Source organism: Phalangium opilio, unplaced genomic scaffold, assembly GCF_054372755.1.
Source record: "Phalangium opilio isolate 3A_F unplaced genomic scaffold, DU_Popi_V2 ptg000070l_1, whole genome shotgun sequence".
Lineage (NCBI taxonomy): Eukaryota > Metazoa > Arthropoda > Arachnida > Opiliones > Phalangiidae > Phalangium > Phalangium opilio.
Window position 1 is genome coordinate 10598307 of NW_028324182.1, and position 27382 is coordinate 10625688.

Genomic DNA, 27382 nt, shown 5'->3' on the forward strand with positions numbered 1-27382 from the left:
AAGCGGTAGTAGGCCTTTGCCGCTGCTGGCTGCTTGTTGAATCTATAGAATTAATTACGAACACGGAAACTAACTCTGAACTTGGCGGTTTTCACAGAACCATAATGTAGACGAGAACGTGATCAAAACTACTTCGGCGTTTTCTGTTAAGCCTAATTTTAACAAAGGCTTGTTGAATCTATAGAATTAATGACGAACACGGAAAGTAACTCTGAACTTGGCGGTTTTCACAGAACCATAATGCGAGGATGCCAATTTCCGCACAATTTTAGAGAATCATAGCCCAATTCCGCACACTTTTTATGGCCCATTTCCGCACAGTTTTTACATTGAAATTTTAGTTCACCATTTTTTACCATAACCCATTTCCGCACAGTTTGCAAATAAAACATTTTTATTTTCTTGTTGATTAGGTTAGGTTCGGTTCGTTTAGAATTAAGTTTGGTTCGGTTGGGGTTATGTTTGGTTCGAATAGGTTTTGGTTTCGTTAGATTATGCTACAATATAGGCATGCTATTAAACTTGTGATTTGATCATTGTATTATTATTATTATCGATATAGTTTAGGGTTAGGTTTGGTTCGGTTGGGTTGGGTTAGGATCGGTATGGGTTAAGTTTGGTTTGGTTCGGTTCGTTTATGCTACAATATAGGCATGATATTAAACTTTTCATTTGACCATTGCAATATCACTATCGTTATAAAAAGTTAAGTGTATTGATAGACGTAAGCATTAAACCAAGTTTGATTTTGTTAAAAAATAGAAGTAAAAGGAGCATTTTTTAATTCTGTTTGTAAAATCTGCATTAAAAATAAATCTATCGTTAAATAGCATCGATTTTATAATCATAAAACCTCACATTTTGGCTATTTTCGGTCCAAACGGCCAGCAGCTTAAGTTTAAGGTTTTTAAAATGTAAGCAACAAAATAATTTTTTTTTGCAAACTGTGCGGAAATGGGTTATGAAAAAGTATGCGGAAACGGGCTATAGGTTTTTAAGGTGTGAAAAATAAAACTGTGCGGAAACGGGCAACCACCCCATAATGTAGACGAGAACGTGATCAAAACTATACTTCGGCGTTTTCTGTTTGTTAAGCCTAATTTTAAAAAAGATGAAACGAATCCAAGAAAAGCTCGGATTGCCATGGATACATGGACTATACAATTTACGAGACTGGCATTGGCATTGCTTTTCTTAAAAATAACAATCATAGTCATACTCGTGTCTATCACAAAACAGATGCTCCATTTCCGGATTTGATAAGACCGTCTGGTAAACACAACCTAACTCTTTATTTTACAACAGAATCTTTCGAGTTCTATTTTTCTTTCTTTATTTTAAAAAAATTCTCAAATCCACAATACAGTCATTAATTTATATATATTTTTCTAGGACCTAAATAGTTAAGCCGACCTGGAACTACCATCAAAAGTAAATTAATCTAAAAGTATCACTTTGGAAAGTGTCTGTCGAGAAAATAAGGCTTCCACGTTGAGTATTAAAACAACCGCGAACTGGAGCGGGTCTAATAAACGCGGTTAATCCCACTTCCTGCCCATGTCATCATCAATAATTTTAAATTAAATTACTTTTGATCAAACCTCCATCCCAATTTTAAAGAAAACAAAGAGCACCTTTCTATCTTTCCAAGGAATAAACGGAGCGAAACCTTGCAACAGAACTTCAAACGTAGATTCCAAAAATAGACTTAAATCCCATGTATATTTTGCAAGATACGTTTAAAAGAACTTTCAAAGCAACCTACAAAACATATCCCTATCGTGTGTAGGAAAAGAAAAAAAAACTGAAGACCCTCTGACCTAGTTAAAAGGTTTTTTTACAGACTCCTACGGCTTTTTCGGAATCGCTTTCAAAATTTTGCAGTGTTTGCAGCACGATTTACCTTAAAATTCTTAGTCTTCTTTATCTAGATTTTATTTTCTTCTAAAAGAAAATTTGAAAGATTTTATACGTGCCAAACTGAGAACGTAATGCATCAGAGGAGTGACAAAATTTGTATTTAAGGTTAGGCAGAAATCCAACTTGACATTATTTGCTTACGTTAGACTGGAGAACTACACGAATGAGTGAAGGATATTTTTTGTGTGGAAATTTTGGCGTTATGTAAAGAGGGAATTGAATACGGTGTGAAAGAGATAAAAATCAGGGCTGAAGTTGTCTGAAAAACACGATAATGATGAAGGCAGATATCGGTATGCTAAACTTCAGCCCCGTAAGATGTTTCTCTAGTAGTTATCAGTTATTATCTATACGTGCATAAGTTTGTAAGATATGTTCCATAAGTTTGTCACTGGTTACAAACTGGAGCTTGTCATGAAGTGACGTAGGTGAAACGTCATAGATTCTCGTAAAGCGACGTCTGAAAAATCGGTGGCAAAGTTCAGATAAAATAAATTAAAAACCCCTCTAAAATTTCCCCCTTTCTCGCTTAAAAATAAACCCAAACGATACAAATTTGCCTTTAAAATAAATATTTAAGAGAGAAAAAAAGCGACTTTTTATCTTTCATTTTCGCTGGGCAATAATTTTTTCACCCCTCTGTATAATAATTCGTCTCGCAAAAACTCTTAGGAGGCCGCTGTCTATTTTAAGAATTTTCTAAACGTATAGTAACAGCACCCTTAATAACTACCCCATATCCTACAGTTTTATCAGTACGTAGTAACTGCCACGTCTGTAAAATTCACCAACCCCTTTAAGAGCGACGGCAGAGATTGTTATTTTTTATTATAATAAATTAGCGAATGCGAACAAGAGTCTAAGTTTGTTTTTTCTTTAAAACAAGATGGGATAGTGACATAATTCGTCTGCTTTACAGTATACAAACGGGATAGTTAGGCCTAACAATCTATGGCTGTGGGATTGAGACTGAGAGAGGTGTAGAATAAGTGAAAGTATGAGAGTGTTAAAGTGACAGAACTTTCAGGCGAGACTAAATGCGTGAGAGGAAAAAGTTGCCAGAAAAAATCGTTCTAATGAATTAGTAAACTTTAAAAAAGAGGTTAAAAGTTTTTCCATCTTTTTGAATCGAAATTAAAGGGAATATAAAGATCAAAATTTAGGGTGGATCACGTAGTTAGGGAATTTTGACAGTGTTTAAGAGATGGTAGGGAAAATTGGCGCTAGATACGTTAATAAACAAGCCAGGCAGTGACGTCACATGTTTCTTTTTGGCCCCAAAATTTCAATTCCTTTCTACCAGATTCGCAGAAGTACTTTCTTTCGCCTCTACTTCATTTTAAAGCCCAAATGAGAAGTACAAAATAATAATTGTAAAGAATACCCAGATAGATAAATTAAACAAAATATCATTTCCAAAAAGGACAAATTCACGCATTTTGTCAAGGTGATCAGCCACTTTAAATTTAGAGAAGCCTCGGTAACCTCTGACCTTATCTTTATTCCCGAATATGATAGTTTGAAAGAACAATGAAAACTACTCGTATGAAATTAAAAGTGACATTTAGTCACAGATGGCCGAACAGAATTAAGTCCTGGAAATTTGAGGCCTCCCAATTATAATAAATAAAATTATACAGATCAAGATCCGGGTATTAAATCTAAACGAATACAATTGTAATTGGTACATCGTATCACTTATTTTAATTTTTTAACCTAATATGGGAAATATTTGGAACATATGTTTGAAAAAAAAATATTTAGAAATATGAGAAATTCTAATTAAGCGACGACGTTGCTAAGCGTCATCGCCTACGTGAAACAATTTTTCTTTTTTTCTAAAACGATTCCTCCGCAAAATATTTGAAGAAAGAGAAAGGGGTTTGGCCCACGCATCTACCGGTTTTTACCGAATAGGTGTATCTATTAAAAGTATTTCATAAATTCAACACAAAATTGTGAAATAGGACTTGAGATAATAATTGTTAAACTTCTAGAAGATATCTACTGAAATAGCTCACGATCTGAGAATTTGGCGTCACCTATTTTCAAGCTGACATTATTAAAATAAAGAAAGAGGTATTTTTAATGAATAACGGTTTTAATTAATCTAAAATATCTTTCTTAGAAATTTTAATATTTAATATTAAAACCTATTTTTAATTGGGGAAAAATTAATTTCTGAAGTAAATATCAGATGGCGAAAAGTACAGTTCCAATTTTAAAGTTAAAAGTTTATTTTTAGAATTTAAGGCGACTTACGAAGGGTTATTGTGGGATAGTTGCCAAAAAAACTGTAAGTCTGTCTCCAAAAACTTGGAGGTTTTAGTGGCAAATTTTGGGATGTTTAACGTGTAATGTCCGACCCCTCTCTCCCTCACTATAAAGGATGGAGGTTAAAAGTTCAAGTCATTTTGAACTAATAAACCAAAAGCTAAAATACGTTCAACATTATTTCCCTCCCCCGCCTTCCCGTTAATTAATTCCATTTCATTGAATAAGAATTTATCATTCATTAATCTTTCAAACATAATGTCATCCGAGCTAAGTCCAACCAAAATCAAAACGACTCCCTATTTTGCTTTAGTTATAAATGCGACTCGTTCGAAAGAACTCGTTGGAAAAGTTTTAATTAAAAGATATTGAATTTCAGTTCCAAGGGGCTTGAAATAGGACACGATTTGAAGCTCGAACAAACAACAAAATTTAAAAACAGTCTTGTTTTGACCACGTTTATAAGTGTTACACGTCAATTATAATAAAAGCTACTCCAATCTGTGTTCTTAATAACTTAAATTTGCGCCAAGGACTCCTGTTTAAGTGGAATTAAGTTTAACATTTTGTATAATTAATAAACATTGTCTATACCAGAATAAACCACTAAAATTCAGTTTTGTATTTAAGAAATACGTTTAACCATCCCAAAATGCAACGTTGTCTGTAAACCAAACGCAGGAATTAAATTTGTACATCCAAACCAAGTTACAAGTACTAACTACTTAGTATCACGTTATTCCATTAGGGAACTAAGTGCAGAACCGTTTTATCCCTAAGAGATTTTCCCTGAAGCGAAATAGATGGCTGCAACATATATATACGCACCGACGAGGTATTCTCATTGTTACCAGGTATTATTATTTACTCTTTAGATGGGCCATTTTAGATTGGGAAATTTGACGGGATTTACGTAATCCATTCGGGGAAGTTCGGAATCCCCCACGAAATCATTCCCACGTGCTAGGGAGCGATACGTAGTAAACCGTAGACCCCTACACATTTCCAGAAATAAAGTCGATATTTTAAAAAAGATAAAGCGTGGGGAAGACCTAACACGAGGCACCTTTTTACCCCCCAAGTAATAATGTACTTCATTTAATGTACTTCTAATTTAGGTGGGAGGAAAAACAAGGGCGAATGATACGACGCGATAGACAGATATTGGTAAGAACCATGCAAGATATTTCCCAAGGATGATGGGAGGAATTTGTCAGACCATTTTGACAGTTATGAAGTTGGTGGGAAAAGAAAATGTATTTCACTAGGCCTAATGGTACGTTAGAATGGAATAAACGGGAGGCCATTGGCGTATTTTCTTATTTCTTTTTCTTCTACCGCGGGCGCAAAAGGTGGGCGTATCATTTCTTGACTACGGGCGCGACTTTAAGTTAATAAATACATATTGAAGCTTCTGTATTTTGAATATATATAGTTAATACCTTTATTTTTATTGAAGGTTAATGATGGATTAATTAGGAATATTAGATGGATACGTAACGTAATAACCCGTGATTACTGACTGAAATATTTATAATGGTAGCTTTCTCCTATAGCGAATTAAAAAAGTCTATGCATTTTTTTTTAATTTTTTGAAAGACCGTTTTTACAAACCCTACGAAGTATCAATGGATATGAAAAGTTATATTACCAAGCCCTCGAGGCTTTTTTGCATAGTTACGACACTCCAAATTTGGTCAATGAAGGCTAGCTAGCATTTACAAGGACTTCTATTAAACTTTACTGTTCTCAAAATTTCTCTAACTCATATGTGGTACAGCAGAAATTGATCTATCACACCCTGACGGCTTTTCACGACATTGAGTTATAAACGAAGGGTCAGTAACTCGGTTTAATCGGTCGGTGTACAATACTTAAATGATTACCCATAATCTTTAATCAGCGTACTGATGAAAATGTGAGAGTGATTAGCACCTCGGTTTGAACTCTGTCCTACACACTAAAATAAGTTCAAACAAGCTCAATAAAGATTCACCTTATAAATATGAAAATGAATTCATAAACGCCCGTGAAAAATCTCTTCAAGCTTGAATAAACACTTAACAATCAACAACCAAACACGTCAATTCACATCTGACATTTAATTGGATTCAATCCAAACAAAATCAATTAGAATCCGGCGCTGACAAAGTCTAAATATTAATAAAAAAAATAAATAATCATACCTAAATATAGATCAGGGTGACTCGTCAGAACCTCAACAGAACTTTGAAAGAAAATAATCACATTGTAACTCGAAGCGTCCAACCAAAACAAGAGAGTATCCTTGAAGAAAAAAAAATATCGAGACGCCGCGGCAGCTTACAGTGACGAACGCGACTTAAATTGTTTCGCGCCAGAAGAAAACTGGTCTGACCATCGAATGCCTCACACTATGAATATGGCGTAATAAAGAACCCTCTTTTAATTCGCGACTGAAGGACAACTGCCTATCGTCGACTGGATGCCCGAGCGAGCCCTTTCTTCTATAAAACAAAAAAAAAGACTGGCTAGAACTACAGACAAGAGGTTGAGGCAAAGTGTAGGTTGTAGACCCAGATGGGGGCAACGCACAGTGGCAGGCAGCCTGGCTGACACACAACTACCCTACAGACAGAAAGACCTACTAAAACAAGTTCACGCCCATACAACTTTTTTAGTAACTAAGCCTAATTTTTTCCCCTTCCAGTTCAGATACGTAAAGTTCTCCCCTTTTGTTCCCCTTAAATTCTCAAAGCACTTTCGCTCTTTCAATTTCACCTGTAGCTCGGTCTGGCATCTTATTAACCCTTTTAAAATCTACTAGAAGAGGGGGCCAAGGGTGAAGCGAGGTATGGAATGGAAACTTTAACATCTGCTTATCAACATCCTTTCGATATGGATTGATGGCCAAACTTTACTTCGTAACTCTGGGACTTGAAGTATAATAAAATGGATAAAAGTTTTGCCATGGACAACCAATACCCATAGAACTTTTAAAAGATACATTAGGCCTAGTCTATATTATTTCGGCACCTACTAACCCATAGAGGATACTGTAATAAAAAAGCTCTTAATCTGCGTGTTTGGTTCAGGAAACCTTGCTAGCTTTTATCTAATCTAAACCTAACGCACGTCCGTCGGTATGGGGCTCAAGTGACACTATGACCTTTACCTTTAAACGTATCCTTCTAGTGTCCTTTTAACCATTAAGCCCTAAACTACGAAAAATAGGTTATAAAAGATAGAAAAGTTTACAGAAAAACCAAAAATATTGCATCGCTAACGTAGTAGTGAAATACAAGTTTTCCTAATTTCTGTGCCGTGACATACGTTACTCTTTGAGAGGTAAAAGGTTAATGTAGCGCGAACAAAGTATTATCAGGAAACAGATGAAAAGAAAAAAAACTTATTAATTTTCTTCCTAATGGGTTGGAGAAAATTAGGCGAAAAAAATCAGGTGTGGTTTGACGTTCGGAGTTGTGAGATGTCACAAAAATTAGGTCTAATAAACGTTTCGCCTGACACGCATTGGGACACTATATTTACTCTATACGGATATGAGTATGGATTTACGATAATTATGATAGACTGAAGACCCGAAAAATAATAAGATGACCCGCCGCGGAAAACCAAAATTACCGGAAGTAAGTTTATGTGCGGAGAACAAGGAACGCACACCCACTTCCGGTCGCTCGCGGTTTAGCTAGTCCAATAAGAAAATATAGAGTTTTCGATGGTCATAAAAAATGGTCTGATTTCTTAATCAGAAATGCATAAAAAATATACAATGCAGGGAGTGGCACACCCTAGCTGTTAAGTGTAGCTGACAATCACGTCAAATATTGGCCGACTTTTGTACAAAATCAGCGGAAGTAATATTTATGGATGAAAAGATGACCTAGTTAAAAACAAATGATTAAATACGTCTCCTAGTAGTCCACGCACGTGTAATCTCGTTTTGTTATTCTTGTCAAAGCGTAAAGCACGTGCTTTTTGATTTCCCGCCAACTTTTTGGCGGGAAGTTAAAAAAAAAAAGCGCAGTTAGAAAGGAAGGGTGTCGCCATCTATATTGACAAAAATAAACCATAAAAACCCGCGTAATTTAAACACGAAAATACACGTGCCAAAAATATACTATAGTTTTCCTGACTATTATTAATATTTCTTTCTTTAAAAAATGGGTTTAAATATGTAACTTCATTAAAATTCTTTAGTTAGGAAAGTCGGTTTCCGCTTCTTATCGCTAGTTGTTTTATAGTAATAATGAAAATATTTTGGCATCGGTCTCGAAAGATGTCTAAGGTTGGGAGTAGGCTTAGTTCAAGAAGGTTTTTAGTTTAAATAGAGGAGAGTTGAGAGTTACGAGGTTTTGGATGAAGAGGAGAAAAGTTTGAGAGAGAGATTACAATCTGTTTTGCGTACAGCGCGCGGAAAAAGAGTGATGACGAACAGAAGACTGTCATTACAGGAGAGAAAGATGGAGAATGATACCGTGGCAGTGGGACCAACATAACGCGATGAAGTTCGGGATAGGAAGAGAGGCATACTATTTGCCAGTGTTAATCCCTCTACAATATCATTAGCCGGTGTAAGAACACACGCACTGCACTGTGACTCCACTACTAGACCTCCATCCCGCCAAAACCTTTTTTTTTTTTTTTTTTAAATAATAACTTTCTCTTGAGGGATGAAACTGTTACAACGATTGATAAACTAAATAAGCAATATTCGAGGTAGGGGGGACTTTAGGAATATTACGTCTCGTCAAGAGAAAGAATGGCACTGAAATTCTTGAGATGTTTCGGCTTCTTTCTTAACGATTCACTTTACAAACTATTCATTCCAACGTTTTAGTTTTCCGACTGCCCATTTATAAAACCAGACAAACAAGACTGTATATGTATAGTATGAAAACCACTACACTAGCTTTTAGTTTTAACCCTATCTTCCAACGCTTACACAGCACACATCTGGTTCTAGGGTACTATTAGTAGAATTTAATCTAGGAAGGAGTAGAATTTAACGTAGAAACATACACGTTTTCTATAGGAAGATTTACCCCTTCTAAGGTTGATTTCTAAGCCTTAAGGATTAAGAGGCTAAGACAATGATAGGCCAATATAAGTTGGGTGGTAATGTTTTTTTTCCAAGCAGCTAAAACGTCAGTCAATCAATCATGCCATGTACCGAAGAGCCGAGTTCGCGGATTAAAAGCTCCAGGCAAATGGATCGAAAAGTGGAAAAAAATACAGTGTAAAGAGAGAAAGAGAGAAAACGGATGAAAATATACCCGAAATAGACTACTTTGTCTTAAAAAACCGACAGGATGGCGGAAAACGGGCCTAAAACGTTCTTATCTCGAGACTAAATAGATTCCTTTTCTTAAAAACCAAAAGAATCGAAGAAAAAAAGTCGAAACTTCCTTGTTTTTGGACAATTTAATTGTTTTGGTGCATACTTAAGTTCACTAAGTCGAAATTTAACTCCGATTTAGAACGTATATCACACAGTTTTCCCCTCCAACTAATGCATCACCCCAGCTCTTTTTTAAAAAGTTTTTCTTCAAAAAAAAAAAAAAAAAATTCACTTATCTTTTTCCAAGTCCCGACATAATTTGGCAAAGAGTTACAAATTATTCTAGCAAAATTAAGAATTTTCAATTTGATTAAATCAGATTCAAAGAAATTTCTATAAACGATATATTATTTTGTGTAAAATAATTTGTCCCTCGTAAAAATTAAAAGTTCTCCGTCTTAACCGGATTAAAATAATAATAAAAAAAAATCCTAAAAATAATATAAATTTAAACTCACCAATAAGGGTTAAAAATATAGTCCTTTCGTGAAACCGATTCACCGCCGCTTTACAATAAATCGAATTGAATTCGTTCGCGGTTCGAGATTTTAAGTACTTCGCGTTAGGATATAAGCAAAAAATGAAAAGAGAACTCCGTTCACTTTGGATAAAGGTTAAGAGAAGGATGAAGAAAGACTAAAGGGGAATCGAAATGGAAGGAATTAGGGAGCACCAAAAAATTCTATTTATAAATTTTTGGGTGGTGGTCTTGCACGCGCGACAGCTCGATGACGATTGGAACCAGCCAACTAGTAAGTTGGGGTCCCATCCATCCAACCAAAGAGGAAATGAAGAGCCTATCTCCAATCGGGAAACAAGCTCGGGGGTTGCGACCCCCGTTCTCCTAATCTTCTCACTTCCCCTTTATCTCTTTCCCAAATGTCGCTTCCGCCTATGCCTAAATCTACGGTAAATCGTGACCTCCTGACGTCACGAAACCTTAAAATAATGAGGACCTTCAGCTGGAATACGCTGACGCGAGCGGGTTTCAATTTTTTTGGCGGAACAGTACGCTTCTAACCCTCATCCGGAACAATTCGAAATTCCAGGTGCCACAATAGGGTCGAGCCAAGACATAACTCTCTCTTTCTAATCTCGGCTATGTTTCAATGACAATTTCTACAATTACACATCGTCCGTCGCGAATTAACGTACATTATACCACGTGACTAAGTTAAAATAATTTATAGTTCGTGAATGTATCTCGTAGCCTTTAAAGGCATACATACATACATACGTACATCGCGTTTAACTATACAACTTTGTGTGGGTAGTTATATTTTTAACTGGTTTCGTAAGAAGTACGGTAACGTTTCACGAACGTCATAAACCTAGTCACGTGGGTATGTCCTTCAACCTGGACTAGGTTCTTATATTCTTTGGTAAAACATGTATTGCTATTTTGGACTTTAGCCCGTTAGAAAATGAGCCAATAATATCTTGCCCCACGGGTTTGGGGAGACATTCGTAAAGTTATTTATCTATTTTCTCTATCAGAGTTTTGGGTAAAAAACAGAAAGATAAACAAACGCCGTAACTGCGAACGAAACTTATCAATTGATGGTACAAGTACATGGAGAGAAAAGCCAAGATTACCCGCAGAAGTAATTAAGAGAAAATGAGAATGGGGATGGGGTAGTATCCAGGGATCTGAAGGTGTTAAAGAGTCAATCCATTACTCGTGAAGTCCCATTACGAACTCTTTAGGGTAACATAGACTCCAACGCATTGTCCCCAACAACAAAGGGATCACTAACGACATTGGGCCAAGGTTTAAACTCCCTTTAAAACAACTGTTACAATACTTTTTCTAAAGAGAGCATCGACAGTGTCTAAAAATTAACTATTTTCATTTCGATACCGTCAAGTATATTTTCAATAAGATTTATATTTTACGACACCCATCATAAACATAGTCAAGAACCTCAAGGTTGCATTAATCAACGGATATTTAAAGTACAACCTTTTTGCTTTTTTTACCCAAGCGACAACTCGTAGCCCTGGATGTTATTTTTTCAAAAACAGGGTTGTCAACCCAGATTCGTGACAGACATGGACACATAATTAACAAGAAAATCGGTAAGGCTTACCTCGTCGCAGGCCGAACAGCGTGGTTTAAGTTGCTCGGCGTAATGTCTCTCGCAGAAGAGCCTCGTTTCTCTGGCGCAATAAGTCAAATCGACCAGAAGCTCGTCGCAGGCGTTGCAAACGAAACAAGCCGGGTGCCAAGCCACACTTTCACCAAATTTGGGAGCGATAATGGCCAGGTCACCGGATACCATGACACCGTGGCACTTGTGGCAATCCTGCACGAATAAAGAGATTAAAAATTAGTCACTATGGCTTAACCAGTATCGCTCAGTGTTATCTACTAAGCCTAATTAATGGTAGACAACACTGTCGATTATTTTTAAATGAAAAGTTTTAATTACCAATGATTGGTCCAGGGCATCTCGAACGTAACCAATGTCGAGTGCTATTTCGTTTCGAGCGTTAACGAACTCTTCGTAATTGGAATAGTATTCCTTTTCGAGGAACTTGCAATAGGCCAACGCCAAGTCCTGCTTGGGCAACTGATGTATTAACTGCTTATCGCGGTATTTTTCACCGGGCGTCCCCAATCGTGGCACTTTGTGGTTTGGAAGTTGACTAAAATATTCTTCGATCTGTCAGAAAAGAGAGAGAGAGAAAGAAAAATATACAAACTAACTAACAACGTTTACAAAATATCCAGGCTCACCGTGCACCACTTGTACCCAATACCCAATAAAAAACTATTTCGAAATAAAAAGTATACAATGCACTGTAACTTATCACATCTACTCCTACACAGACACAAAAAATAATAAATATGTACATTCTTTAGACGTGGTCGCACTAACTTTAAGAAAACCACATTTTCCATTTTAAAAAAATTAGGCCTAAAATTTTAATGTGGTTTCAAAGATGTCATATTTTGATACGACTCATGGAGATCAGTAAGCACATGCTATAACTTTAAGTAAAAGGGTTGAAGCGATATTAATGTGAACGTATCCCAAGGCCCCTAACCGTTTCGTAGACCCAGAATGACCCATACAGGCTGAGGGGGGGGGGGAATAAAGGAATACCCATAGGCGCTCATAAATAATCGAAAGGGATTGGGTCTATCTTTCCCCAAATCTAATAACAGTGCAAGGAAAAAAACGTCCTTATGTGCCTAAAGAAGAAGAGGGTGCCTTTGGTAAAGCCAGTATAATAGCGTCACAGCTCGGGCTCAAAAGGATTTTTTATACGTATATATCATTTTTCTCATAAAAACCTAGAGAGCTAATGCTTTCTTTAATAGTAGTCTGTCGATCGAACGACCCACCGAGTATTCTTTACTAAAACGGTGCATCTTGTTGAAATCAATACGTGGATGGTAACATCCGAAGTAAATAAACATCCAGAAGTTTCGCTATATTTCATCTAGTGCGAAGGGACACGTGCATCTTTCAAAAATAATAACAGAGATTTGATAACTTTGCGTGAATCTACTAGAGTTCTGGGGACTTTAATATCCTTAGTGTATCAAAAACCTTCTACCACAATATTTCGCGCCAAAATTTTACCTCATCAGATCATAAATATAATAACAAGGATAAAGAGATGGTGATAAGGATAAAATAGAAAATGGGTATAATATCATATAAACCATCAAAAGCCACAAAGAAATAGGCCAAAATAAGTTTATGTCCCGCACCACTAAAAGGGATTTCAAACTCGCAGCTGTCTTTTGGGTTTGGGTTTCTATGGTATCTGGTGTTTATTTTGGAATTGTGTCTACTGGGTAGATTAACAATGGTTTTGTTGCACTTATTTCACAGTAAAAATGTATCAACAAATTTGATGTTTTATCTTATTGGAATTTCAGGTAAACCTTCTTAGAACTTTGGAGTAAAAATAATCTAACCAAAATCATTAGGGTTCGAGAAAGGATTGAGGCCGATCTAAATCCGATATTTGCCAAGAACACATTGTTAATCCTATTGCGGATGATGGAATAGAGAGAGAAAACAGACTTATAATAAATACCTTTTCGCTAGAAAGTCCTGGAGGTACCCAAGAATATCCTTCCTGTAAACTCCGTTCTTTGGAAATATTTTGGGTCGGGTCCGGTGCAGGCTTAAAGCCAATACGGTCCCGGACGTTGACGAACTCCTCGTGGTAAATGTCGTGCGATTCCCGGGGACATTTGCAATTGTTGCAAACTTTTCTATAAAAAAAGATAAAAGACAAAACATTTCATTTTTACTTTCGTTAAAGTTTGAGAAACATTATACTACTTGAAATATATAATATTTTAGACATATTCATGACCGAAAATAAGCTATATATACAGCGCTCCAAATATCTTCGATGATTTTCACTGAAGTCCCTGAATCTAGAACTAGACTCACCATCCAATACTCAAAAAATGATTGCTTCTATTCAGCAATATTCGCGCAGTTTAGTGAGAGTGTTTTAAATCGCAACTGCGCTATTGACCAATCACTCCGACGAAGAGATTTACGTAAGCAAAGAAGGCAAATTTTAAGACATATTCATAACAGAAAATAAGCTATAATACATTGGTTTATACAGCGCTCAAAATATCCTCGTTGAATTTCACTGAACTCCCTGAAACTAGAACTAGACTAGCCAACCAATACTCCAAAAAGATTGCTTCTATAGAGCAATCTCCGCGCAGTTTAGTGAGAGTGTATCAGATCGCAACTCGACTATTGACCAACCACTCCGACGAAGAGATTTTACGTAAGTAAAGAAGGCAAAGTTGGTCTGGTAAAGATACATTTATCAAAGCGATTGCCTTGTGACGTACATTTACGGTCCCCATTTCTCGCGGGACCTTATCAAAAATGGCGGGAAAGGAAAGTTATAGGAGAAGGGGTCAACACGCGAGAACTCATTTCCCTTCGCTTATACCTGCCAATAATATATAACCGAGGCTTAGCGAAAGTGTCAAAGAAGATCATTCGGAGTCCAGCAATGTCCCAGAGAAAAATCTCTGGAGGTTACATCATCACGCGCTGCACAGAAGCGACGTGCGTGTATCGTTAGGGGGGGGTGTCTGAAGACTGAAGTCCCGCGAGAAATAACGACTAAATATAGACCAGTACCAGCGCGTGACGACACATAGAAACACCCAAGGATAGGTCACGGGTTCTAACCCTTTTTTCAACGACCATATAGGCAACGACCAAGCAAATATCATAATATCGCGCCAAAAAAAAACGCGGGAAATAGACTCTCACATGAGGGCATAGAAGCCCATTAACCAGAGATTATGTGAGATAAAACAACTTTAATATGAGCGATGAACTCCTGATAAGCTCTCCCTGTACTTGTTGGCATATAATACCCCTTTAATAAAACTTACAATGGAAATTTTAGTCTATAACTTCAGTTTTATTGGTTTCAGTACCGACTCCATGCTCAGTGGAGCTCGACAGAGAGCAAGAAGTCGAGCCTTTTTCATAATATCATATGGGCAACGATCAGATCAAATATTTGACAATGATGGATAGACAATGTACAGCGTTACTGATGCTAATTCATTTTGGCCTATCACCCACAGTTTCTTCCAAAGACATCTGCTTTAGACGTTCCTCCGTTTAAGATATGATCAATGGAGTATATCGATTAAATTTTGTAAGGAAAAAACCAAAACAAGGGAGGTTTTAATTGAGTTGGTTTAATTAATTTCTTAATTTGGTGTTCTTAATTTTCTTTATGATTGATTGAAATGGGGTAAACCAGTTTTGAAACAAAATAATCAGTAGCACTTGGTATGAGGATGAAATATTCATGAAATGAAACGGAAATAAATGAGATGCCTAAATATAAAATTTCATGGACAAATAATCGATACTAAACTTGAATAATATTAAAAATAAAATGCAAATGAACGCTTATCTCGCGCCTTGGTTTGCACGCGTGCGTCCCTTTGAATATGTCGAAGCATTCTACAAGCATGTTTCTCTATAAAGTTACACAGACGACGGAAGAAATGGGTATGGTAAACCGCAGACCAATGAAACTGTGTGCATAAACAAGAGGCATATAGGAATTATCAATTATCAACGTATTTTTCTCTCAAACAAAGTTGTCTTCTTGTTGTTAATTTTGAGTTATCTAGCTGTAATTACTCATTAGGGTGATAATTGATAACTACTACCGAAATCAAAGGTATCTTTCTTATTCCCAACTGTATGCCAAAGCTATTTCTTCCGCCGACAGTACTGAGATTTGCAGACACTGAGACAAGTAAAAGAACAGATCGCTAACTTCAAACGGAAAGAAACAAAAGAAGAAAGAGTAAGAGAGGTGCCTACCTGTTGCACTTCTGCATGGATAAAAAGAAAAATAGACCAAAAAAGACAAGAGAGGAAAAGAGAAGAGAAAGTGGAAAAAAGTTGATTAAGAAACGTTTAAAAAAATTGGTGCGGATCAGAGATAGAAAAGCGCCCGTTATTCTAACTGCCAGCTAATAAATTCTACCCCTCTTGACGTATTTTTAAAACAAGCAGAGTAGAAAGTATAAGTTTTCCTAATATATTTTTTTTTATTTTTGGCCGACCGTCCGTCTCAAGACAGTTTAGTCAGTACATTGGCACGAGCTAGGCGCGCGAGACTAGAAACTCTACTCGATGCTCCACCGAACGTGGCCAGAGAAGATCTCCCGCGCCCTTTTCGCGCCTTTTCCTCTTCCGAACTCCCCCACGGCCACCACCACCACCACGAGTTGAGCAGGGAAAAAATCCCCCTTCAAGATTTTCCAATACAAGACAAAATATAGAAAGAAACTGCGCATGTCCGGTAGGGAAAAAAAGGGTGCGAAGAGAAAATTAAAATTGTAACTATTTTTTTTAAGAGTGATGCGTTTACACTTGATTAAAAAGATAGTTGGTTCTAAATGAAACCGGTTAAAGTGACAGTGAAATGATAGGAAAGTGATCAATGTCACCAACTTGAGTGATTGTAGGCCTACAAGAAATACGCTTTGAAAAATAATTCAACGTAGAAGACATCATGGACCAAGTGTAGACCAATGTTTACAATATTTCCAGGAAACCTGATTGTAGGCCTACAAGAAATACGCTTTGAAAAATAATTCAACGTAGAAGACATCATGGACCAAGTGTAGACCAATTTTTACAAAATGTCCAGGAAACCTGATTGTAGGCCTACAAGATATGCGCTTTGAAAAATAATTCAACGTAGAAGACATCATGGACCAAGTGTAAACTAATGTTTACAATATGTCCAGCAGGGAACTTCTCATCTATAAAATGATGCTACATTTCACATTGCAGACGAAAATATTCAATTAACAAAGAATCCCCCCTTAGGAGCGAGAATCCAAAAATAAAAAGGGATTGGAAGATGCAAAAAAAGAAAGAAAAATATATGCCGGAGCTAGTTTAGTTTGGAATTTTTACTTTTCCAACATTGGAAGATAAGAAAAAGCTTTTAAAATTTCTATTGCCTTCCACGATGAGGGGTATAAGAAAATCTAGGAGAAGGTTTAAAAAACTATTTCGTGGCCTTAACAACCAACCAGGGCTATTAAATATCCACAAGAGTGAAATTCCCGTTAAGGAAAAAAGGGTATTTCGGTTCAAACAGAAGAAGAGAGAAAGAATTTCAGAAAAGGAGAATTGATAGCCATGGAAGAAATTGGAAAAAAGCTAAAAGACTATTCTTTTTTTCCTTTCTTTCTTTCTTGAAAGAAAAGATATTCAAAGGAAATGGTTCTGAAATAATAAAAAGAATTTCCTTAAATGTATACCTAGGAAAAGTGTCAGGTTACAATGAATGGGAATGAAAATGTCAACAATTGTTAAAATAAATGTAGATGATCCTATTTATTGAAGCAAAGTTTCGGTTAAGCTGTTGAGACTGGACGTTGATGATTAGTTACTCAGAAACTTAATAAATAAATAATTAATTCAAACCGTACTAAAATTTGGTTACTATTCCTCCAAATACTTCGCTCTAAAACTATCTCGAGGTATTAATGATCCCCTAAGTTTTACTAGCACGCCCTAACACAACCTTGGTGTAATGTTTACCTAAAAATTGGAGGAGGGAGATGAAATGGAGTAGTAATCTCCGTGGCCCTAGAAAAGAACCTAGTTCTCATGAATTAGCTTCAATTTTAAGATACAGGGGGGTATCGTCGACGTTTACGTACCACGCGACCCTACCAAAACGCCACTGAGTATGCTGGGAAGACCTCGTTGCCGCTACGCAGATGGGGGGAACAGAGGCTACGTTATAGGTATGGAGCTTTCTACTCCATCTAACCTTTTTCCTCCAAGCTAAAAATTCGCGAAACTGGCAGTTTCTGGGGCCAAAACCACGCATGGGCCAACAATAATATTCCAATATACTGTTAGTTATTTTAATACATCCTAAGCCTAAATCTGTAAAATTTGAACACGCGCGAGAAAGGCTTTTTTTGTGCCAATGTTAGAATAGGAGAAAAACGACTATTTTGAGAAGGAAAAAAGGCAAATTTGAATATAGTGTATAAGATTTTTTAGATTTATTCATGGGAAGAGCTGACGTTGATAACTCATAGTAAATCATTTTATATGGGTCGGATTTAAAAACTAATGAATCGTATTCATTCTACCCTGAGTCCCAAAACATTGGATGATTGTGAAACTGTAGAAAATGCAACATGCTTTTCATTAGCATACAAATTAAAATATTCATTAACGCTGGTTTTTTTTAAACGACGTCACGTGACTAGTGACCGAGATAGAACAGGCTTTTCATATTAAGGATGTGCGGTATGCTTCGATATTCACGATATAATTTAATAAATTCTTTACAGACGTTTGGACAAGTTAGAAAGAAGATTTTTTCGAATTTGTTTAAAACCGTTTGAAGGGGATTCTGGGTAAGTAGAGAGTGATTTTGAAGGAAGGAAGTCCCCGACCTTTGAATTACAAAGTAGCTTTTCTAGGTCAACCGGCCTAAAGTACTTCCGTATTTGTATTCCATAAAGCAGAACGAAGGGAGTCTGTATTTATTTAATTTCAAATTTCGTTTTGCAACTAGAACTAAAAACATTCGGCTGTTTCTATATAACCAGAACCCCAGATGTCAGGAGTTCCTGACGCGAATCTATTGAACTTGGTACTATCACCAAACCGTAGTAAATAGAGTAGTGGCACTCCATGTTAACTACCCGTAGATCTTAATACAGTCAAAGGCAAGTACGTGCCATTACTCTATAGCCAATACCAGGAGTTCATAATAACCCCCCTTCGAAGGGTTTTTTTATGAACTCCTGCCAATAGGAGCCCCTCTATAAATTTTCAATAACGCCTGTAGAAATGTTTCAACCGCTTTACACCCATGTTCAAGGAAAAGCTACCCACCAGGAGAGTCCAGAGTACTATTGCCAAAACACAGTTTTATGACCATAACTTATTTTAAACATTTATCTTTCGCAAGTACTTAAAAAGTAACCCTTCTCTAACGTAAGGCGTTGGGAAGATGGTGATATGTACTTAGTACCGTTATGTGCTGGATTAATTCGAGGCCAATAACGTTTATCTGTAAATTCAAGAAGTGATATCTAGTTTACTAGGGAGAAGGTATAAATTCGCCACATTTCTATCTTTATCTCCAGTCCAAACGTATAGTAGGTCCGGAGTTAATCCCCGGCGCCTCTAAATTACAACCAGCATCTCATTGGTTCTTGAAAAATCACGTCAGCGCGGCGACGCGAATGACGAAAATTACTTTGTATTTTCCGATTTAGGAGAGGCGAAATAGCCCGGCCTCCTTTTACGTCCCCCCTTGTATTTTGAAAGGGGGACTGAGACTATGGTGAGGCGCGAATACTTAGGCATCTTATAACTTCTCCCTAGTAAACTAGATATCACTTCTTGGTAAATTCTAGTGATTCTCAGCACCATAGGATGAACAGATTATTATGTAATAGCAACGGACAAAGAGAAAATGTTTCTTATTTATAATAACAGGGCTCCAAAAGTACTTGGCTTCAAATAGTTTGTGTAAATAAAATATACATAAGAGATTTCGCAAACAAGGTCAGAAAAACCTAGACAACAAATTGAGTCATTTCTCTTCGGGGGTGTTAGCTTAGCTGGAAATAATCCAAAAGAAATTTTAACTTTCGTTCCTTGCCCCCTATCGACGAAAAATATGACGAATTACTTAAGATCCAACTCAAAAGACTACTTTACGAGCCAAGAATTTCAATCAAAAAAAATTTAAAATAAAAAATTGTGAAAAGAAGTCATTCTTTTAATATTTTGCGAAGCTAAACGAGAAAGAGTATTGGTGGCAATTACAGTGTCGGCAAAAAGAGCTTTTATGTAAATTAGGTATGCTGAGCTAAGTCAGGGATAGATTTAATTTTAGAAGTAGGAATGGAAAACGGTTAGTATTTACTTCAGTCTATACTAACCCAGTATAGAGCCACTACCTCCAACACGTAACGAAAAGTTTAAATGATCTTATTGGCTCACTTAAACTACGTTTTTATGACGTTGCTGACGGGGACGGCGAGAAATACGTAATTCCTTTTTACCTCTCTCGCTATGACCCGTCCCTTCTTTCATACCCCTCCGTCCCGGTGAAGGGGGTCCGGGATTTTGACGCGCGCCCAGACTACTCTGTTCACCATTCCTACTTCCAAAATTAAATCTATCCCTGCCTAAGTTGAAGAGCAGCTCGCAACTTAGTATAACCCTACGTATTTTCCAATCAATTATATTTGTTATTGTTTAGCTGGAATTCAATTTGATCGAATTTTTCGTTTGATTAAATATTTAAAATTATTTCTGAGATGCACGGAAAAATGTGGCAATTGAATACGGCCCTGTACGTTGTAAGACATGACCTTTGACCTCAAAAATAATTCGTACGCTTCGTTATTTCAAGTATTCGCCCCACGTCATTATAACGGTATGAAGTATAAATCTCATCATACATCTTTTCGCTTAAGACGGAATTTTGATGGGTAGTGTTGAGTTCTGGCAGATGAACCTTAGCATGCACATCCGAGGTAGATTTATCATCAAAATGAACCAAACCCCTTGTCCGCGTTACGTCGAAGCTCCAAAAGAGCATGCGTATAAGAGCGTGTTTTGCCGCTTTGCATCTATTACAGCTAAATATAAGATTGCTATAGGCAAGATTTTTCATGGGAAACTGGAGTATTTTTAGTCATATCAAACTCTCCAAGTATAACACAAGAGAACGGGTAAAAAATGAGACTAAAAGGCTATAGAAATATTTGTAAATTAATCCGAAATTATGAAACAGATATTTCATCAATAACGAAACTCTTAAAACTAATTTTGCAAGGAGATATTTTTCCAGTCCGGGAATTTCAAAGAGTTTAATAACTTCTTGCTAATTAATTTCTGCGTAAATGGATACGCTTTCAAAGTATATTCGATGGGACAGCCTGCGAAAAAGGCTTAGGTTTTGATGGAGAAATTCCAAAGGCCTACTCCTTGGGCTAAAAAATTCGAAGCCGTTTGTTTAACAACGGAAGTCTATATGATCTTAGCAAGATATTCCTGTCAAAAAAATGATCCACACACTCTAGAAAAAAAACGCCTTAGACCTAAGGTTACTTGACAGTGAGTGATCTATTCTCGATCTAGCCTGAATCACCACAGGGTTAAGGCCAATTTATTCTCGCTTTAATGCCACTAACTGACAGTTACGCCCGCGTTTCTACGCGTTAAAAAATAATCCATTTCAACGGGGTAAACAGATCTATGGAAATTGATCAATTTGTTAAAACACCATAAATATTTCTAGACAAGAAAATGGCTAAAAAAAGCGGGAAATATACAAATTTGGCGGGAAATAAGGGACAGCGAATCTTGTTGAACCGAGTTCAAAAATTGGTCTAGTGACTAAGCATATATAGTGTCATCAACGAAAAGAAAACATTACGATGTTCGAGAGACTCACTAAAAAGTGAGTCTGAATTGTAGGTAAAGTTTTAAAAGTCAAGCCAAGGCTTAAAGAATACTTTTAAGTATTCACAAAGCGTGATAGAGAGAGAGAGTTCGAAGTTCGGCCTAATGACGAGGACTTGAAATAAATATAACCCAGTTTCGCGTTTCACTCTCCCTTTTTTAAGAAGTTAAAAGCATCTTGAAATAGTCATGAAAAATCGCGGAGGAGGTTGAAAACATGGTTCGCGCCCAGTTAGTTCCGATAATAGGTCTTGGGTGAGTGTCTTTCTATTCTAAAACCTTAAAAATAAAGCTTGCTATTTCCCTTACCAAGTCCTTAATAATAAACTGATTAAATCAGCACTCTAGCTTTCAAAAACATCTTGGCTAATTGCAAAACGTTTGCAATAAAAAATGGGACAGTTCATACAAGAAAAATGGGGCTTCATGTTCTTTAACTTGAATTCGTAGCCATATTGGGAGATGGCGGCTAAAACGTCTTGTATATTTTAATAATTTTAAAAGTAGCTTTACACGGTGAACATCGGGTGCCTTAACTACTTCTAAGTTAGCAAATTACTAAATTGCTTCGTGTTTTAAAAATGCATGGGATATTTGAATGGCTAAAAGCCTTGCACTACATGAAACAAGAATGGGCGGCATTCCAAGGAGCACAACCATTCCTTTTGAATAACGCCATTTAAATTTTTAACTGCGTACATAACACTGAGCTCAACAACCTCACAATGGTTTTTATCGCTTTAACCCTTTAATACGTCTAGACCATATTGCGCTATAACAATTACAAAACATTCGTAAATATATTTCTCCAAGCTTCCGCTAATTGTTTTTACATCACGTATATTTTGAAACTTCCAATAACAAGTATTGAATTTCAAAAGTTCATCCGCTACCCAACCATATTAGGGAGATTCTTTACAAACGTTGTAGGATCAATATGAATAAAATAATTAGAGCTAAATCAAGGGCAAATAGACCTAGCCTTCAGCAAGGTTAAGGATCCCAAAATACCACAGGGTCCTATATAACATACTCACAATCGGCAGACAGTGTTGTTTATGTTATATCTAGCTCAATTTACGACACTGTGATAATGAAAAGTCCACACTTGCCCGATTATTCTCAATAATAAATTTACTAAAACGGACGCTTAGGTTAGAAAAATAAAGAAACAAAGAATCACCACACCCATAGGCGAAGGGGATTGGTTAGGATTACGAGATGATACGGCAGAAAGGGTTAAATTTACATAGACAAAAGTACTTCGGAAGGTAAAGCGATGTCACTTCCCAACAGAGATAACGGTGGAGAAGATTAAGGTGTTAGGGTCGGTTATGAGGATGTCCATAAAACTGATTAATATTCTCGTAAGGGACTCTAGAGAATATAGTCGCAACTACACGGCTCTTTCCTAATCAGAATTAAAAGGGTCTCCTAGAATATGGGTTAGAAGAACCGCGAGCCGGCTTTAATGCTATGCTACAATCGCTATAATTCCCTCTACAAATCAACGTTAATAAACAGAGATCTCTGATGGGAATAGCAAAAGTTAATTTTTTGTTCTTCAGTTAATCCATCACGAGATTACCCTTGCATAACTATCCGCGTTGAAAATTAGCGGTGCTGCATGGGGGAGGGGGGAGAATAGACAATGTAGACAATGTAACAGTTGTTGGAGAAAAAAATATATAATGCCAAAAAACTTTTAAGGTCTGAGAAACTTCTCCAAACATCTGTTGCGGTTCTTGTTGTACCTACAACGTTGTGATTAGCATTCCTAAGTGCACATAACCCGAGGGGGTAGACATTTGAGAACTCAGGTGTACAATATGTCTTGAACTCAATGTACTGTCAAAGCTGAACTGTGAGGTCGAAGGCTTTGAACTCAATGCACTGTCAAAGCTGAACTCAGGTGTACACAGAGATCTAGAGAGTCTACCCCCTCGACATAACCCAAGCTTGTTTTGACAAATTTCATATTTCGAATAGATGTAGAGGGACAAATCACCGATTCCACTGATCATGAATTGATTTAATTGTACTTGAATATCGCGTTAACTCTCTTGTCAAGAAACTCTCGTACCCTGACACGCAATGACCCTAGTTTCTGAGTTGACAAACCCAAGATGAAAAGATGACAAGGGCTTAGTCGCGTTTGACAATCCTTACACCATACCTTAAGGTACCATGTATACCGTCGTAGGGGGGTAATCACTGGAGTCTACTTACGGATTAGCGGCGGCTGCTGCTTTATCCGCTTTCTTTTTTCTTCGACCCTTTAAAAGGGACGCCATCTATCCGGCGAACTTTTGACGTTATAATGGGCTCGAAAAGAACTTAAATCACCTCCAAAAAAGAGTTGAAAAAATTTATATTCCCAAATCGCGGGGGTGTCGAAAATAATGTATACGCAATACGCTGCTCCTTCCTTTCCCGCAATTTCACTCCACCAATCACGAGCCAGACGCGAGTTTTTAAAAAATATACATCAACCGACAACCCGAAATTAATAATCGACTACCGACACTAAATTAAAAGGAAGAAGGTCTGGAGGTACGACGAAGAGAACTTTCTGACTTTGCGGAGTTTTTTTAAAAAAGCCGTGGAGACTTCAGATACACCGGGATAGTACGCCGTTCGTAAGTTGCGGTGGTTAAAAATCAAGGGATTGAAAGCTAAAACATATCCCTACAGAGATGAGCTAGGGGAAAACGCCCGGGATCATTCGTATGCTCCAAGTTTCATCTCAGGGAGACTACCATGGGTGAACCCGTATAAAAAATACGCGTTTTTAAAAATAGCTTTTTTGTCCCGCCACCTTTCTCCCTGCCGGAACCTTAAAGTACTTTGCCAAGTTTTAAGGACTAAAGACTGAAAGTATCTTCCCGAACTCTACCCCGCCGAGAGGAAGGATTTCGAACCTACTTGTAGGAAGGAACCTTAGGTATAACCTGCAGGGCGAAGAACATCGGATTCTTAAGGTGCGTGAAAGGATTGTAAATTCAAGGCGCATGGACCCCAGGACCCCGCCGCGGTCCTGGCATGGTAAATTATTACAAAGTTAACTCGGGCCAAGTCTTCCCTAAACAACGTATTCATATCATAACTAACCTTGAACTAGGCTTATGGATTTTTTCTTTTTAATGTATCTTTTGCCAAAATTTTGCGCTCCCGGTTTTGTAATGGGTTCGTAATAGAGCGATTAGTCAAGAAGTTTTTAGTTTAAATGAGAGTCATTGTTCCTTCATTTTTAATTTTACACGTAATTTTAATTACGGTAAAATTTAAGAAACGGCACCAAAACCCCTGTCCCTGTCCCTGTCCCTGTGCCGGACGCGTCCGCGAAACGAACGCTTACGATAAGAGAGGGAAACCGGTCGCGTCCGCGAAACGTACGCTTACGATGAGAGAGAGAGATCGCTAGCGTACGCGGTGGCGATACGAAGCTCCGCGTAGAGAGAGAACTGCCTGCCTGGTATATTAGTGAGAGGGGGAAGAGGGAGAGGGGGCATCCCGCTCGGAGAGAGAGGAAAGAAAGGTAGTTTAAATCTCGCGGGCTTTTTTGAGTGAAGGGAAACAAGATGATAATTTTCGTGCATTACTGCACTTTTTTAATTTTACACGGAATTTTATTCCGTTAAAATTTAAGAAACGGCACCATGCGCGTGATACATCAGAGATTATGCTGAATGGTTAGGTTAGGTTAGGTTAGGTTTCGTAAAATAGAGGGGACGGTTTACGGTCATAGTGATTTCTGGTTTAGGGGATCCAGGATTTGGTTTTAGATACATTATTTGATTCGTATGGTTTTGAAAAATTATACTTTAGTGGGGTGCACAATTTAGTTTCATTAATATTATTTGAAATGTGACGTTATTAGAAATTAAGAGGATACACGATTGCGTTTCAGAAATGTTTTTAGTTGTACGATTTATTGGAGATCAACTATACGGGGGGTCACGTGAGCCGTGTAAAATTACTATTAAGGCCCAGCCCTTGGGCCATCTTGTTCCAAACGAAGTTTTAAAAGCCACGCCTAAAGACAGAGACAATTACGAAGGTAATATAGGTTTAAATGGAAATTAGAGACCCTTATTTACGTGACGAGGGTAAAAGTTAAACGAAATTAGATGAGTCACAAGTAATAAATAAACAAGGAAGAAAACCCTAAAACGATACCTTTAACTTTCGTTATTCTAAACCAAAAGATTTGTCGTTTCAAATATTTCAAAGTGAAATTCAAATAAGTTTGCAAGAGGTTAAACAAGAATCCAGTTGAAACTTTATCAAAATTGATATAAAGATATTCCTACTTTGATTGGGGCATCAGAATATCATTATTACTGGGGATTCGCAGCGCGTATATTAGGAAACTCGTAAAACAAATCAATGGAGAAACTAGAACCAAATCGCGGGGGCCCAGAAAACCACCGGGAGATTTCTAAAGAATGAAATACTGAAAGGCGAATAATGTCACGAGAATTGTCAGCTATGGGATACGAAATACACGCTTTACGACTTCTACACAGTCCTGAGAAAATATATAGGAATAGCTGAGAATCATCAGAGAGACTAAGGGGAAAAGGAAGAGTGAGACAGAATCGTGTGTGTTCCAACTTCCAAGGAGAATTCTTCAGCATTTTCTCTAGACCCGTCCCGAAACTATAACCTTTTTGCTTTCTTGCATGTTCCTTTGAATTCGTGAATGGTTTCTACGGGAAACGTTTATAAACGTCTCAACGGTATTCGTCGTGTGATTTAAGGGATATTTTGCGCCTTTTTTCACTTTGGTATGTCACAAAGGGACACGAGGAAAATAAGAAATTTAACCCTAAACTCGCTCGGAACGTGGGGATTAAGAAAAATAATATAAGACCCCAGACACAGAGTGTTGATATTTCTTACCTCCACATATGAGGGCTGAATCCCGGACATTTGTCTCGACAGGTAAGACATGGTTGTCCTTCGTCAATTTCCTGTACCAATACACCCTAAAAAGAAAGAAAGATTTGTATATATAGTTTGGCAAAATAAAATAAATGATAAAATCAAACAATTACGAAATTGCAGTAAAAAATATATCAATGGAAGCCAAAAAAAGATAAAATACTTCGGTGTCAACACGATTGAGTTGTCAAAAATGTCCTTGACCCAATGGTTATTATTGTAAATGAGCATTTGATATAGACAAAAAGTGTCCGAATTTTCTCGCGCACCCGGCTAATACCCGATCACGAGGCTATTCCAACGCACGCTATGCACGATAAAAGGTGAAAAGTAGGGCAAAACAATTTCCGCAAGTAATCCCATGCAAAATATAAAAAAATTAATAAAGGGGGCGATTATAATAGTACCGCCCAAGGTGCTAGCGCTGACAATAGACCACTAAGAATTATTTAAATATAGGCCTAGTACCAATAACATGACAAGCAAAAACGGAAGGATGGACATTAAGGCTAATTCACACAAGAGGGGTGTGATAGACGGCAACCCGACCCAACATTGAACCTAATATATAACTCTAATTATACCTAAACTAACCTAAGGCAGCATTAATATTATAGGGTCTAAATTAACTCGACAAAACCATGTACGATCCAACAAAATTAGGCTTAACAAATTAAAATGTTTCGGGGGTCCAAAGAGGCCGTGTTTGTACCTAGTACGTTTAATTACTGTACAAGTACTTACGTCAACGCGTTCCGTTGGTAAATTATAAGCAGCGCGATAATAAACAGGGCAATAAGACGCCGAACTCCAATAATTTTCTCCGGGTGTCCATTTAGACAAGTTCTTAAAATTAGTTACTGATGGAGTGGTTTGATTTTGAAAAACGCTCGAATAA

General features: G+C 37.2%; 1 protein-coding gene across 3 annotated transcripts in view; it reads right to left on the reverse strand.

Moving 5' to 3' along the window:
- The window catches only part of Lmpt (four and a half LIM domains protein limpet), a 59833-nt gene that overhangs the window by 10473 nt on the left and 21978 nt on the right, over nucleotides 1–27382 (reverse strand). The window contains exons 2-5 of one of the 3 annotated variants that reach the window (XM_089843105.1): nucleotides 26443–26528; nucleotides 13589–13769; nucleotides 11965–12198; nucleotides 11623–11838 (exon numbers count right to left, since the gene is read on the reverse strand). In XM_089843105.1, coding sequence (XP_089699231.1) covers nucleotides 11623–11838; nucleotides 11965–12198; nucleotides 13589–13769; nucleotides 26443–26528 — 717 coding nt within the window. Of the gene's footprint in view, nucleotides 1–6380; nucleotides 6503–9990; nucleotides 10235–11622; nucleotides 11839–11964; nucleotides 12199–13588; nucleotides 13770–26442; nucleotides 26529–27382 lie in introns of those variants that run through there. The other 2 variants (XM_089843107.1, XM_089843108.1) reach the window with 2 other exon arrangements.